We start from the raw sequence: 13,852 nt of genomic DNA, 5'->3' as shown, positions 1-13,852 counted from the left end.
TCTTAAAAAGACCCTAATTGAAATTCCCGACTTCGTAAATGCCTCTCACCTTTACAGTAAGCTTATGAAGAGCAGTTTCTTTAGAAGCTTCCCAGCTTTTCAAAATAAGGGTTTCAATCGATAAAAGCTCCATGACTTTATTTCTTTTGTTTTGATTGTTTTTCAAAAAAGTCTCACCTAACATGCTGCTTGCCGAAAAACTCGCACCTCATCTCGCGTGGAACTCGTCTTTTGTTCACTTGCTTTCTGACTAATTAAATTACTTGTTTTGTGTTTCTTTGAAAAAAAAAAAACGTTTGGTTAAAATGAAACTTGACAGCAACAGTTTTTTTGGAGTAGATTCATAATCAGGAATTTTCAAATGTATTGGGGGAGACCTAGCTTCCTCTCAAACAAATTATTATTCCCGTTGAGACCTGAATTTTTCAGGGCTTACTTTGCAACTGCTAAAAACTCAACAAGCTGCACTTCAGATCGTTGACGCTATAGATATCAGACATTTAGCGTGTTTTGATCCATAAACATAAACTGTGGAAACATAAAGTATAAACATAATTCCGTTGTAGTATAACAGAACGCAGCTTTGCCACAGGGCCACAGGGTAAATGAACATGTATAAATCAGTTCAAAAGAAACTTGGTAAGGTAAGGTAATTTATTTTACGTCAAAAGCACGGGGAGTGTTTGCCCAGTCTCCCGAGCCAGAGCCAGAGGCTCATGATAAAAGTGTTTGACATACATGTTAAAAAAAGATTTAAAAACTTTATATTAAAAAATACAATATTATTATACTTATACTATTAAAATCTTAAAAATATGCGTTAAAAATACAATATTAAAAAACGATAAAAATACAACATGTCTATAAAAGAATTATTAAAAACAAGAACTGCATTGGCAGCCACCAAAGTTTGTTGTATTAAGATGATTGATAAAAGCTGGGACGTTTGCTGCATTTTTTGCTGCCGGCGGTAACTGATTCCAAATTCTAGAGATGATATAAGAATACGAGCCGTGGAGGAATCTACTATTGTAAGGGCATTGTTCTACGTTTAGCCCGCTGCTTCTCAGATTGTATGGCGTGACCCGGGGCTTGAATAAGTTGGTGATATAACGTAGGCCATTTTCTTTAAAACACTTAAAACAAATAAACATACAAATAAAGACTTAAATCGCTCCTGGGTTCAACCCCTATAGTCCAGGAACTGGACTTACACAGGCGCTACTCGCACAGCTATAGACTCGCTCTGGTGGCCTGGATTTTATACGGCTGTATTCGCAGGCTAACTGGTTCGCGGCCGGTTACAGTTAGCGGCAATTAAGCGTGATTTATCATTAATCGCGCCACGTTAATAAAAGGCGAGCACAACATAGCGAGTTTACCGACTAAGAAAAATCACATCTCAATTCACACCGCGTGCTCGATTACACTTCCCAAAACGATAAAAACATGCATTCCTTGCGTGACGCGTTACTCGGGATAATTGTCTTTTGTCCATTTAATCATTTATTTATTTATTGACAGTGTCATCTAAAATTACGCACTCTCGTACCAGTACCTTTTCTAAGTGCGCCAAGGCCCGCACTTTCTAACCTGTGGTTACCACTAGTTATGTGACTATTCTTTAAAGCCCTGGTCAAACGGTAACGCAAGTGGACGCAAGTAGTCGCAAGTTGAACTTGCGTACAAACTTGCGTTGGGTGGCCAAACGGATTCGCAAGTTTACTCGCAAGTGCACGCAAGTTGTCAAAGAACCCAAAATGCTACTGCGCGTGCTGCAATTCAGTGTTTGAAGTAAGCAGCAAAACTTGCGTTGACTTGCGTTGGGTGGCCAAACGGTGAAAAACTTGCGTTGACTTGCGTGCAAAGTGAACGCAAGTCATCGCAAGTCAACGCAAGTGCACGCATGTCCTGGCCAAACGGAGACGCAAGTAAACGCAAGTTGCAAACTTGCATCTACTTGCGTCTCCGTTTGGCCAGGCTTTTACGCTGTAAAAAGGGTCTTTCTCGAAATCTCGACAAGTTCTACGCAATGCGCTACAAGGCGCGAAGGTAAAACGAAACTCACTTTGATCTTAATGAAAAACTATTGTTGTTAAGAATTTTGTGGGCGTTATTTTTTAGACCTGAAAACAACAAGATATCAGAAATAATAACCGTTTTGTTTTCATTGTTATTTCAAAAAAATCTCACCTCGAATGCTGCCGAAAAACTCCCACCTCATCTCGCGTGGGTATTTCTCGGCAAAAAATATTGACTTTTGGACGCTTCCCTGATTAACAAAGTTATCGAGTTAGACGAGTTAGTAAAGTGAACAAGGAGTAATGCAACCTTTATATACACTCTCCTTTCTATCTTTCATTTTCTATCATTTTTCTCAGGTTCAGTCGAGTCAGTGAGCGAGCGCGCGCGCGAAAATTACTTCGTGCGAGGAAATGCAACGCGCGAAGTTATTTTCTCGCGCGCTCCGTGTCTGGTGTCTACTTAAATACACCTAAAATGAAATTGCCGGTTTCGTAAATGTGCATCAAGTTTATAGTTTGTTTTGGTGAAGAGCAAATTCTGAGCTTCAAGAAAGGTAATGGGTTGAATGAAGAACAACTTCATAACATTATTTCTTTTGTTTTTATTGTTTTACAAAAAAGTCTCACCTAACGTGTTGCTTGCCGAAAAACTCGCAACTCGTCTCGCGTGGGACTCGCCTTTTGTTCATTTGTTTACTGACTAACAAAGTTAATTTTTTTTGTTTCTTTGAAAAAAGAAACACGCTTGGTTAAAATGAAACTTAACAGCAACAGTTTTGTTAGGAGTAAAGTCATACTGTTAGGAATTTTCAAATGTATTGGGGGAGTCTTAGTTTCCTCTCAAACAAATTATTATTCCCGTTAAGACTTGAATTTTTTCAGAACTTCTTTACAACTGCTAAAAAATCTAAAAGCTGCACTTTTAGATCGTTGACGCTATAGACATCAGACATTTAGCGTGTTTTGATCCATAAACATAAACTGTTGAAACATTAAGTATAAACATAATTCCGTTGTAGTATAACAGAACGAGCCTTTGCCGCAGTGTTAATTGATATGTCTTTATCAATTTAATAGATAGAAACTTGGTACATGAAGATTAAGGTTTTAAATTTTGGGGTCCTCAGAACTCGCACAGTTCAGGAAAATTAATCGAAGTAGAAAAGACATTTTGAGGAATCACTTCTTTGTTTTAATCTTTTAAAAAATCTCAGACAAAACTTCAGAACTCCAAACTTCAAAACTTTTAATTTAACGGAAAAATTCTGACATCTCTGAAAAAAAGATCTTTCCGAAACCCATTTAAAGAAAAAACCTCAGATAAAAACTCAGGAAAAGTTTTTATGACTTGTCAGATTAATGTTAATGTTGTTGTGACTTGTCAGATTAATGCTGACTTTGCAATTTTAAAGTTTAAAATCCGCCATCTATTTTATAAAGACATTTGAAACTAAGAAAAATCCCGCTTTAATCACGTTTTGGTCTTTTGTGAAAAGAATCAAGGCAAATTAAAAATGATAATAGATCTGCCTCAAAAAAGTCTCACCTCTAATATATGCTGAAAACTCACACCTCGTCTCGCTTGGGCAAAAATTCTAAAGAAGTGATGTCTTTTGTTTGCCTGTTTAATTATCAAATATGTTTATTTATTGTAATTTGAAAACCAACAAGTATATAAAGGACGCAAGACAGACAGGTTTTATTTCGTCCCAACTCGCAATCAGCAAAGGTCTCAACGAGCGTTCACCATGAAGTTATCTAACGCGTTCTTGACGATTTTGTTCATCTTGGTTCGTGCGCAGCATGGATTTACCAAAACTAAGTAAGTATTTTTATTTGTACTTTGCTTAAAGCTACGTCACACATTTCACGAGCGTTGAACGTGACTCTATCGCTGACACGCGTGCTCGTTGTTTGAATCTACAGCATTCTTGTTTAGCACTTACTAAAAACATTATTGAAAAGGTGTGCACCACGAGTCTTTCGCATCTCGCACGCTTCTCGTTCAAAGGAAGTTTAGCGCACACGCAAGAACTTTACCAGATAGCTTGTTGCAAGTATAAGAAAACAACAACAGTGATACCTTGTTAAATTGCTCGCCTTTTTAAAACATGACTTGTGTCTTGGGAGGAACTATCCACATTCAGATAATTTAGGTTAATGGCGAACTCGTTTAAGTTTGATTTTATTGGTGGGCATGTTACTACTTCCTAACTTTACAATCTCGATTATGTTGTAGTTAACTGATGATGATTTTTATCTTTTTCCTTCAGATCCAACAGTAATTCAAACAGCATCTTTCGACAAAAGGTATTATATAGCTGTGTATATACGTCAACATTCGGAATTTTTTAGTTAAAACCAAATACGCTTACAACATTTCTCTGCATGTTCTGGCAGTAAACTCATAATAGATGATCTAAAACTTTTTTCAGTTAAAATTGAGAGGTTTAAGAAGTTATTCCACCTAAGTAACACTACATTGGCTGACGCTGGTGTTTAGAAATTTATGAAACGTTTCTTACCGTGATAACTGGCAATAATGAGAGTTTATTCTAGCGATGTTAAACTGAGGCTTCTTGTTTTTGTTGCTCGTTTCCAAATTGTGTTGACGTGTTTAGTATACGTGTTTGTGAAGAGGGTTTTAGATGCTTTTGAAAGGCTATTGCATTCAAGTCGGCTGATTATCATAGAGTGAGCTTCAGGGATAATTTGAGTAACAATAACTGGTACAGTGTTGAAGTGAACTGACTTTGCACTTTCTAAATCTAATTAGTTTTCCCCCGGGGTTTTTAATAATAAACCCCCCTAACCCCCCCCCAAAAAACCTACTAATTTTAATTACGGTTTACTTCGCAAGTTTTAAAAAAGTATTTAACTTGTTCTCTAAATTTGGAGTTTAGAGGACCAGCTGTCGTATCGGTTTATACACGCGTGTTTATTAAATTCAGTTCTCGCCAGTTTAGTTGCTCTTCTTCGAAGGTTGCGTAGTTTTGTCCAACTGATTCGTCTCCCTTATTTGACGTGTCGCGGCCAACGAAAAGCACGCGATTTCTTATAACTGTTCACGAATTCCTTTTTTGAGCGCCGATCAATTATGGTTACATTCTTTGTTCCTGGATTTGATTGATCAATACTAATTGCTTGATTTTTCACATTTTTCAGAATTATCCTTTGTTATTGCGCATCGTAAGAGAGGGAGGCCATCGAGGACTGGCGGAATGTCGACACCAGTTTAGAAACGAGATCTGGAACTGTTCATTGGACAACAAGAGCGTACATAAGCAGTTGCCCATCTTTGTTAAAACAACTTTGCCTTTTGGTAAGTACCTGATTTTTTTTTATTCTCAAACATGAATTGGCAATCCTAATAGAGGTAGCTAATCTGTATATTGGTAATCTTTTTACATACTCTTTTGAAATCAGTTATCCGTGAAAGAGCTATAAAGACTAAACATGACATGTTTGAGGTACAAATGTCAGCGAGTGTAAAAATTGTAATACTTCGGTGTCAAACGAAAAAATACGGACATTGGCGGAAAAAACAGAAAACAATGAACATGACAAAATGATCGATTTGGTTTGCCTGTGGGAAAAGTGTTTTCAACATTGAGCTGAAGTGATCGAATACAAATTAACTCGGCTACTTATTTTGCCGAATCGCCCAAAAATATTACTTGTCGAAAAAGTGGCAGTCTTGAAGGTGGATTAATTTCAACCTCCTTTTCAAGCCTCTGTTTCAAAAGTTCTGGTTCACAACCTTTCATTTTGAAATCAATTTGATTTGCAAGTAAAACTCATTACCCCACCGGGACTTGTTTTCAAACAAAGTTAAAAGGCGTCTCGAAAATAGACTATTAGACCAACGATAGATTTTGGACGTTAGACTTGGATAGAACAATTTACTTGGTTGTAACTTATGTAGGACTTAATCTACGCAATTATTTGTTTATGAGATTTTTCTCGTTATAAAACTGCTGTTATAAAAGTGTAAGACTTTTTTCAAGTGCTACTGTGAGTCTAATTCTACATATCTCATTGTTTTACTGCAGCCACTCGAGAAACAGCTTTCCTTCACGCCATCAGCTCAGCCGCCATTACACACGAACTCACTCTTCAGTGCAGCCAGAACAGAATACCCGGATGCAAGTGCGGCAAGACCAAAAAACAGCCAAAAGGAAACAGTGGATGGCAGTGGGGAGGCTGCAGTGATAACATCAAGTTTGGAGAGAAGGAGACGAGACGCTTTATTGACAAACTGGAGAAAGGAAACGACGCTCGTACAGCATTTAACCTGCATAATAATGAAGTTGGAAGAAAGGTAGAACGCATCTTGTATTCTACTGATATCATGATAAACTGAAGACGCTTGGGTCTATGTCTGATAAGGGATTTATTTCTTTCACTGCTCTGGTAAAGACAATATAGCTATTAACTTAACGTGTATATAGACGTTTTTACGATTAATTGAATCACATAACAGCCATAACGGCCAAACAATCAGAAGAATACCCAGCATAGAGAATGTCATGAAAAACTCGTTTGTATCGTCAGTACGAAAGATGAACAAGTTAAAGACAAGTTAAACAAGATTATTCTTTTGTTTTAAAACATTTGAGAACTTTAAACTGAGAACCGGGCACTGTATTAAGCCAAATCTCAGTCTGAGTGAATAATTTCATGGAAGTCTTCAACGCAAAACTAAATTTGTTAACTCTTATTATTATCTGATTTTAAGAAATCGTAAACTTTTCGAGTGTAAAAATATTCTCTAATTTCTTTATTTCATTCATTGCAGGTCGTTCGAGCAAACCTCAAAAAGGAATGCAAGTGTCATGGCGTCACCGGAAGTTGCAATTTGAAGACTTGCTGGAAGCAACTGGCGCCGTTTAACGTCATTGGATCAGAACTGAAACAGAAATACCGCGCAGCTGTCCAGGTATCATTCCTGAACAACAAGCTTCACAAGCGAGACAACAACCGAGACAGACTGGTATCTAGGAGAGACAAGAAGCTGGTTTACCTTGACTCGTCCCCAGACTACTGTGTGCGAAACGCTACTGCAGGTTCCCCTGGAATGCTGGGAAGGACATGCCGAAGTGACGCTGTACCTACCAAGGAATGTAGATCTCTTTGTAATTCTTGTCAATTGCGGCATCAAACTGTGGAACATTCTAAGCAGGTCAAGTGTAGATGTAAGTTCGTTTGGTGCTGTACTATCAAATGTCAATTATGCACCGTGAAGTATTCGCTTACAACTTGTACAAAGTAATCAGTTGTGTTATAAATAAGAACACTTGCAAGTCTCAGTGGATAATAGTTTTTAAGGTCAAGGTTACGATTCAAGAGTTTTTCAGACAAAAAGTGTTTTATATGCAACTTTTAAGCCAGTCTAGTCAACAGGTTGTACTTATAAAATGTTTGTGTATTAAAATAGTTTTTACTTTTTAACTCGTTTGTGTGTGTTGGGTTAAAATCTTTTCTAAATCCGTTTTCGTGTGAGGTGGGAACAAATACCGCATTTCAATAGTGTAGGTTAGAGCGTATTAAATCTCCTTTTCCTGATTTTAATTTAGTAAGTGTCCTAATTTGAAAAGTGTGCCTGCCACTTAGTCCACATCTCCTCAATTAAATCAGTTAAACCCTTTTCCTTTCAAGCATAGCATCTTAAATTGATAGACAAAAACCTTGAAAATAATTTATTTTCATTTCTTTATTTCATGACTAAGGTAGCTGAGGAGGACAATAACTAAAACTATCCGATCATAGTGATTTGCTGTTGGACAATATTGGACCACACTTAGAGACTATCGGCCCTTGGAACTTTTTTTTCAGACCTCATTATAGCTCCAATAAAGCTTGCAGCTTACGTCACGAGTTTGAGCGCGCGTAATTTCTTAACATTGTTGAGTTATATATAAGCACTTGGGAATTCTTAAGAACGCTCGAGAAGTGTGAGAAGCCTTCTCTATCCATTTCTCTCGTGTTTTTAAAAATTCCCGCGTGCTTATATAATTCAGCAATGCACCCGGGTTCGTTTTTTATTTCTTTAGTAAAAAGGTTTTATAGAATGATATAAGCAAAAAAGGATTCTGGCCGAGGTCCCACCTGGTGTTTCGGTCGGAAAAGACTTCCCTTACGTTGTTTCACAAACCAATAAAAAGTACGCCAGGGTTTTTTTTTCATGCGAGTCAACTTTTTGTTTTACTATTGTAAGCCAAAGAATCATTACGCGGGTTCGCCCGGGATTTCGGGACAATACAAATACCCGTTCTAATACTGATAAAATATTGCTCAGACAGTGGAGAAAAATGATAAGTTGATTTTACACATAACACTAGTGATATGTGTGCGAGGATACACATATCACGGGGATACAAATATCGATCACTGTGGAATGGAGACGAAAATAGGTTTGCAATACGTGCGCGGGTCAGCTTTCCTTGTAAACGTGTGATAGAAAACACAGTTTTCAGGTCGTGAATTACCGTAAAACTGTCCTGTGTTCGTCAGTGACAACGATCATGTTTCATAAATAGGTCAAAGAATGCATAGTTTCTTGTAGTCTGTTTTAAATTTATAGTAACTTCAAATGAAGAACAATGAATCTGTCTCAAATATATGCTGAACGAGATCGTTGAATCATTATTGTTCATAATATCGATAAATCGATTTAATGAAACAGTTCAGACATCCTTTTCTTGTTTGAATTACAGTGAAAACAACCCTTTTAATCACATTTGCTCCCTACAGCTCTGAAAAAGGTCAAAGTCAACACCTCCAGTGACTAGCGATTAAAGAGTTCTGATCGGAAAGTATTCATCCGTTCTTTTCTAAGGGGACAGACCATGAACGTAATGGCGCTCCTGTAAACATCTAATTGCCGTAACCGTTCATCAGTAGGATACCCAAAATGCGTTCAATTCCACAATTGGTTTCGACTTTATTAAATTCTATACCAATTGTAGAACATTTTATGAGGAGCCACCCACGATGTGAGTACAGTTACAGACAAGACATAATAATAAGGAATATAACGCAAAATAAATGTAAACCGTTACATTACGAACCATATCTTCCCATGGGAACAATACTTCCGAAGCACATTTGCTCACTATAGCTTTAAAGCCCACGCATACCAGTGATATCCGGGATCAGAACCGAGCCCTACAACATGAAGGGTCCCTGTTTTACTGTACCAACCGTCATTTAGTTCATGCGAACCACGTGTATTGTTCAAACGTTTCGAACTTTCTTGTACAAATCAGTGTCTATTGCCTTTTTATCTTCCCACTTACTGGTAGCTAAACCTCGAGTTCTGTTGTAGGACTTTACTGGTATTTTTTTGTGAAAAGCGCAGGTTGCTATAAAGATTATAACGGCATGTTGTTGTCAAATCAATCCTCGAAGTTCCAATCCTTTGGTCAGCACAAATGTCGAAATCCTATTGGTGCTGACCCAACAAATAAGGAGAGCGAGATTGTCACTTGCCTGTAAGAGTCCTCAAGTGATGCTTGCAAAGCCCTCTGGACTTGCACAGCAGACGGACGGAATTTTACACTCGCCAAACATCAATTTCCCTAAAGAAGACCGAGCCAACCCTCGAACTTATCACCAGCACACGTAAACAAGTTGTGTTTTTACCACCATCAAAAGTGACTTCTACTTTACCTTTTTTGAATTGTCCAATTGTTTCGAAGTCTTTGCAAATCTCCAATTCTTTCGAAGTCTCATTATTATTGTTAAAACTTGCCAGCAAAACTGCCGACTTAAGCTGATCTTTGGTGGAGGCAATGTAAGAGCCTGTATCAACAAATATTTTACGAACATGCACTGGTGAAGTAAACTCAACCGTAATAGAGTCTTTTTCGCCCACTCCCTTGGCCCAAAAATAGCCATAACCTTTGTTGTAAGCATCTTCTGCACGTCCATGTTTAGATATCATTCCGCTGCTGCTGACGTACGCCGAAGGATTTAAACCCTTGTATTTGACATCGTATTGATCAAAATATTGCTCTCTTGAGGCGTCGGTATTACGACCTCTGTTTTCTGCAAATGAGGAATGAGTTCCGATATGTTGAAAAAGGGAAGCCGGAGGAGATATAAACTCTTGATCGCATGGTCGTTCACATTTGATCTTTCGCCAGTGGACAATAAGCCAATCTATAGGCATTTCGTCGTACATGAGGTAAAGATACGTAGCAAGATTTTCCAGGTCGCTGCCGTGATAAACTTTGGCTACGTGGCCCTTATACGAAGCGTCTAAGATAGGCCAAGGTGTTTTAACTGAAGCGATGAAATCACGGAGCTTGGCATAAAAACTTGGCGCTGGAAGTACATCGTCTTCTAAATGAAGATAATACTGCGAGAGTCCATGGCAATAACACATTAAAAATGCAAAGTCTATGTTTTGCTTTGAACGCCAAAAAATCCTCTTCGGGGTATCGCGAAATTTCTTTTTCAAATTCGAGAGCGGCGGGTAAAACTCCTTAGGTGCAAAGATTACACGAATAAAACCTTGATTAATGTATTTTGCGAAACGATTCGAGATTTTCGTCAAAGCAGTAGATTTAGGTGCTTCATCAAAGTCTGCAAGAAATATTACAATGGAGATATTACGTCGGTCGTCGTCGCTTGTATTATCAATCAAGCCTTGAATCGTTGTTATGAGGTAGTTATCTTTATGTGGTCGAACAATTGATGCAATTCCAATAGTAAGAAACCCTGAAATAAAATAAAAAATTTTTGAGTTGATAAAAGGAAGGCAAGGAGAGAGAGAGTGGGTGGGAGAGGGGCGGGGGCGTATAGCTTTGACGCTTGCGTTTTCAGAATTGATTTCACTTGGAAATGTACGATCACCCATTGCTTTTAAAATTACCGCCACAACTACAAATCAGGGCAGGGCCATACCTAGGATTCTTTGTCTGTGGGAGGAAACTCCAATATAGCTTCAAGATATAGCCCAGCAAAATCAAACACTATGTTAGAAATTTAGTTTTCCTTTTTTTTTTTTTTTTTTTTACCCTATTATTTTCGGCGGGGGCAACTGCCCCCCTGCTCCACCCCCTCGCTAGGTACAGCCCTGAGTCTGCATACTAAGGGATTAGGAAGCAGGGATAGCGCAGCGGTTAGAGCGCTCGCCTCCCACCATTGTGGCCCGGCTTCGAATCCCGCACCCGGTGTCATATGTGGGTTGAGTTTGGGTTTGTTGGTTCTCGTTCTTGCTCCGAGGGTTTTGCTCCGGGCTCTCCGGTTTTTCTCCCTCCACAAAAACCAACACTTCCAAATTCCGATTCGATCAGGAATACACGGCCCCACAAGCTTCCAGCTTTAAATACTATTATGTTTAGATAAAGGTAATTTCGTAGTTTTTTAATTCTATCCTTACCTTTTGTTTGCGGGTAGCTTCCCAGTTTGGTTATTTTAGAAGTGTTTGCTACCATTTTTTCTAGGCAAATAGAAGGGTGTGGTTCTGTGGAGAGAAAGAACAGAACATAATTCACTTTCGTTTACCATGAGTTTTCGAAAAAAAGATTGAGAATGAGAATTATATTCGCGCCAGCGCAATTGCGCGGAGAGATCCTAAGTTGCTCCTCTCCGTCTTCTTTCTACGTCTTCATCGCAGGCTAAAGAAATAACAATTAACTCCAAATTAATCTTTGAGCGTTATTTGCTGGTTGGGCTTTTCCGGCAAAAAAGGTGTTCACAATATCTTAAGGGCTAGATAAACCTTATTGAAACTCAATCATTTGTGTTCTGGGTTTTTCATGGAAAGGCCCCCTTTCCAATCATTTGAATTTATTATAATATTTTTACTACATCAGGCATCTTGACATAAAGGCAAATAAAAATATATATTTCCCTTCTAACAATATCTCTCAATTAACAATGTTTGTTCATCAGTTTTTTATTAGCTAGTACTTTCTAACGTTTTTCTTAAAGATGTTGAACGATTTAGAGCCCCTTTGTACTCTTCTTATTTTTGAACTGAATATTGCTCTCTAACAATTGGTTGAGGAGTATGAAAAGTGACCATATATAAGTAAAAGTGTTTCGCGGATATACTTTTTATATGACTAGCACCGTGATCAGTCAAGATGAAACGAATCGCATGCTCTGATTGGCTACCCGAGCGGTCAAGATGGAGCCATCCAGACCGCTCGGGATCGCCCGCTGTGTCCCCGCAAGCGAAAAAAACTTTTCAGTTCGGTTGACGCTATTTCAATAAGCTTTTCGTGGTAAATTTGCGCTATTAATTTTTTTTCCGAAACAACACATAGATTTTCTGTCTGTTCTAGCGAAAGGGAGTCCGATAACAAAGAAATAGGTCTAAATAGGCGAACTGAGAGCAAACAAATTAAACAACAAATGTTAACGAGTTTCGTAAATTTTATTCGCCACAACAATTCAACCAGCTAATGCAAATATTTAAACGCAAAGCGACTTGAAGACATAGTTTTTTTTGTTTGGCTGAAAAGGGAGAGAAGTTACTGGCATACCTGAAGAATAAAGAACTCGGCAAACTTGTCCGTTTGTGTAAAATCTTCAAAAATGGAAAAAGCGGCCGGCACGGCGAGCAAGGCACTGTAAGTTAAAGTAAACATCTTTCCACCGAAGCGTCTAACACTCACGTCGAATAAGGGTGTGTAGAACATTTAAAGCAATGATGTAGAAAAGTTCAAGCTTTTCCCGTGAAGTGGTAAGTCCGAAACGCTTTCAACTATCTCAATTTTCAGCTCGTCTCAGGGCAGGTTTGAACCACCACTAGGTACCTAAAGCGTACTATGAGAGTTTGTATGGATTTGAAATAAAGTTGAGAAAAATATCTCTTACAACCATTGAAAAGCTATAAAACTATAAAACTTAAAATCTTACCTGGTGTCACTTTTTTGTCTTTAGAGTGCTTTAGGAAGCCATACGCGCAATTTTCGTTTCAACAGTCTGTTGCATACGTCTTTTAGTAACTCGACGTTGATTCGCAATTTTAGCCATTTCAATATCCTTTTGAGGATTAAAAGGAGGTGAATTTCGCTGTTGTCGCGTCGTTTTACTTCGTGTCGATTCACTCAAGAATTTGACAGTCACTCATTAAACTTTTAAACCACTAAAATGATTTTAGCGTGCTCCATTGTTTGTGCATGCAACTGGCTTCCTTTTCAGTACTCGAAAAGTCATATAATAAATCCTTTATTGACCAAGCTTCTTCGTACAAGCAAGAAGGATACTGGCCTCGTTTTTGTTGTTGCGTTTTTATGGACCTCGACACGCAAAAAAGAACTTGGTCAATATCCTGCCATCTTGACCTCACGCTTGGTCAATAACCCAAATATATTAAACAGTAAAAGTTTGAACTAAACTGACTGAATTTCGTTTCTCCCTTTTCAGGAGGTGTTTTTCCTTATTTTCATTTTCATTTCCTGAGTAAAGTATTATGTTATTTTTATGTTAACTCTAAAGAAAACAAGTTTCCCAAGAGCAAAACCTGACTAAATTCCTGCTTCAATTTTTAACAAGTTCCCAACACGAGAGCTTAATTAAATGAAAAATTCTCATTACTCACCTAGAAATAGACCGCTAGCAGGCGCGTGAGGCTGAGTTGATGTCGTGTTTTCGCTTTTACTTCCAAATCCTAATAAGGTGTAGACATTTGTAAAACGGAGAGCCGCGATGACAAGGGCCGTGAAGAACACGATGGCAAGCTTCTTAAGATGCCCGCGTTTAAATCTGTATCGCATATTTAGAATTGGTTGGTGTTTTTTTTTTAATTCTTAGAAAACTGACAAGTTTCAAATGCAATGGCTGAATTCAAGTGCAATATAATGAGCATC

General features: G+C 38.1%; 2 protein-coding genes across 2 annotated transcripts; one reads left to right on the top strand and one right to left on the bottom strand.

The window, feature by feature from the left end:
- Positions 1–3,394: 3,394 nt before the first annotated feature.
- Positions 3,395–7,409, top strand: LOC144663944 (protein Wnt-8b-like). The gene is made up of 5 exons (XM_078525044.1): positions 3,395–3,846; positions 4,298–4,334; positions 5,190–5,346; positions 6,077–6,345; positions 6,823–7,409. Exons 1-5 carry the CDS (start codon positions 3,773–3,775, stop codon positions 7,294–7,296), a joined length of 1,011 nt encoding a protein of 336 aa, XP_078381170.1. The 5' UTR covers positions 3,395–3,772; the 3' UTR covers positions 7,297–7,409.
- Positions 7,410–9,579: 2,170 nt separating this feature from the next.
- LOC144663142 (alpha-1,3-mannosyl-glycoprotein 4-beta-N-acetylglucosaminyltransferase C-like) lies at positions 9,580–13,759 on the bottom strand. Its single transcript, XM_078524075.1, has 3 exons — positions 13,585–13,759; positions 11,413–11,496; positions 9,580–10,748 (listed from the first exon to the last, which is right to left on the bottom strand). Exons 1-3 carry the CDS (start codon positions 13,757–13,759, stop codon positions 9,580–9,582), a joined length of 1,428 nt encoding a protein of 475 aa, XP_078380201.1.
- Positions 13,760–13,852: the final 93 nt, after the last annotated feature.

This window comes from Oculina patagonica, chromosome 8, assembly GCF_052425735.1.
Source record: "Oculina patagonica isolate OP01 chromosome 8, crgOcupat, whole genome shotgun sequence".
Classification (NCBI taxonomy): Eukaryota; Metazoa; Cnidaria; class Anthozoa; order Scleractinia; family Oculinidae; genus Oculina; species Oculina patagonica.
Note: the sequence above shows the minus strand (reverse complement) of the source record. Positions and strands in the feature narration are given on the sequence as shown.

Excerpts from the sequence above, each read along its gene's own strand:
- LOC144663944 (XM_078525044.1), top strand. The coding sequence starts at position 3,773 with ATGAAGTTATCTAACGCGTTCTTGACGATTTTGTTCATCTTGGTTCGT. Across the intron at positions 4,335-5,189 it reads ACAGCATCTTTCGACAAAAG|AATTATCCTTTGTTATTGCG; the intron begins GTATTATATAGC and ends CACATTTTTCAG. Across the intron at positions 5,347-6,076 it reads TAAAACAACTTTGCCTTTTG|CCACTCGAGAAACAGCTTTC; the intron begins GTAAGTACCTGA and ends GTTTTACTGCAG.
- LOC144663142 (XM_078524075.1), bottom strand. The coding sequence starts at position 13,759 with ATGCGATACAGATTTAAACGCGGGCATCTTAAGAAGCTTGCCATCGTG. Across the intron at positions 11,497-13,584 it reads TGCTAGCGGTCTATTTCTAG|AACCACACCCTTCTATTTGC; the intron begins GTGAGTAATGAG and ends TTCTCTCCACAG. Across the intron at positions 10,749-11,412 it reads AAGCTACCCGCAAACAAAAG|GGTTTCTTACTATTGGAATT; the intron begins GTAAGGATAGAA and ends ATTTTATTTCAG.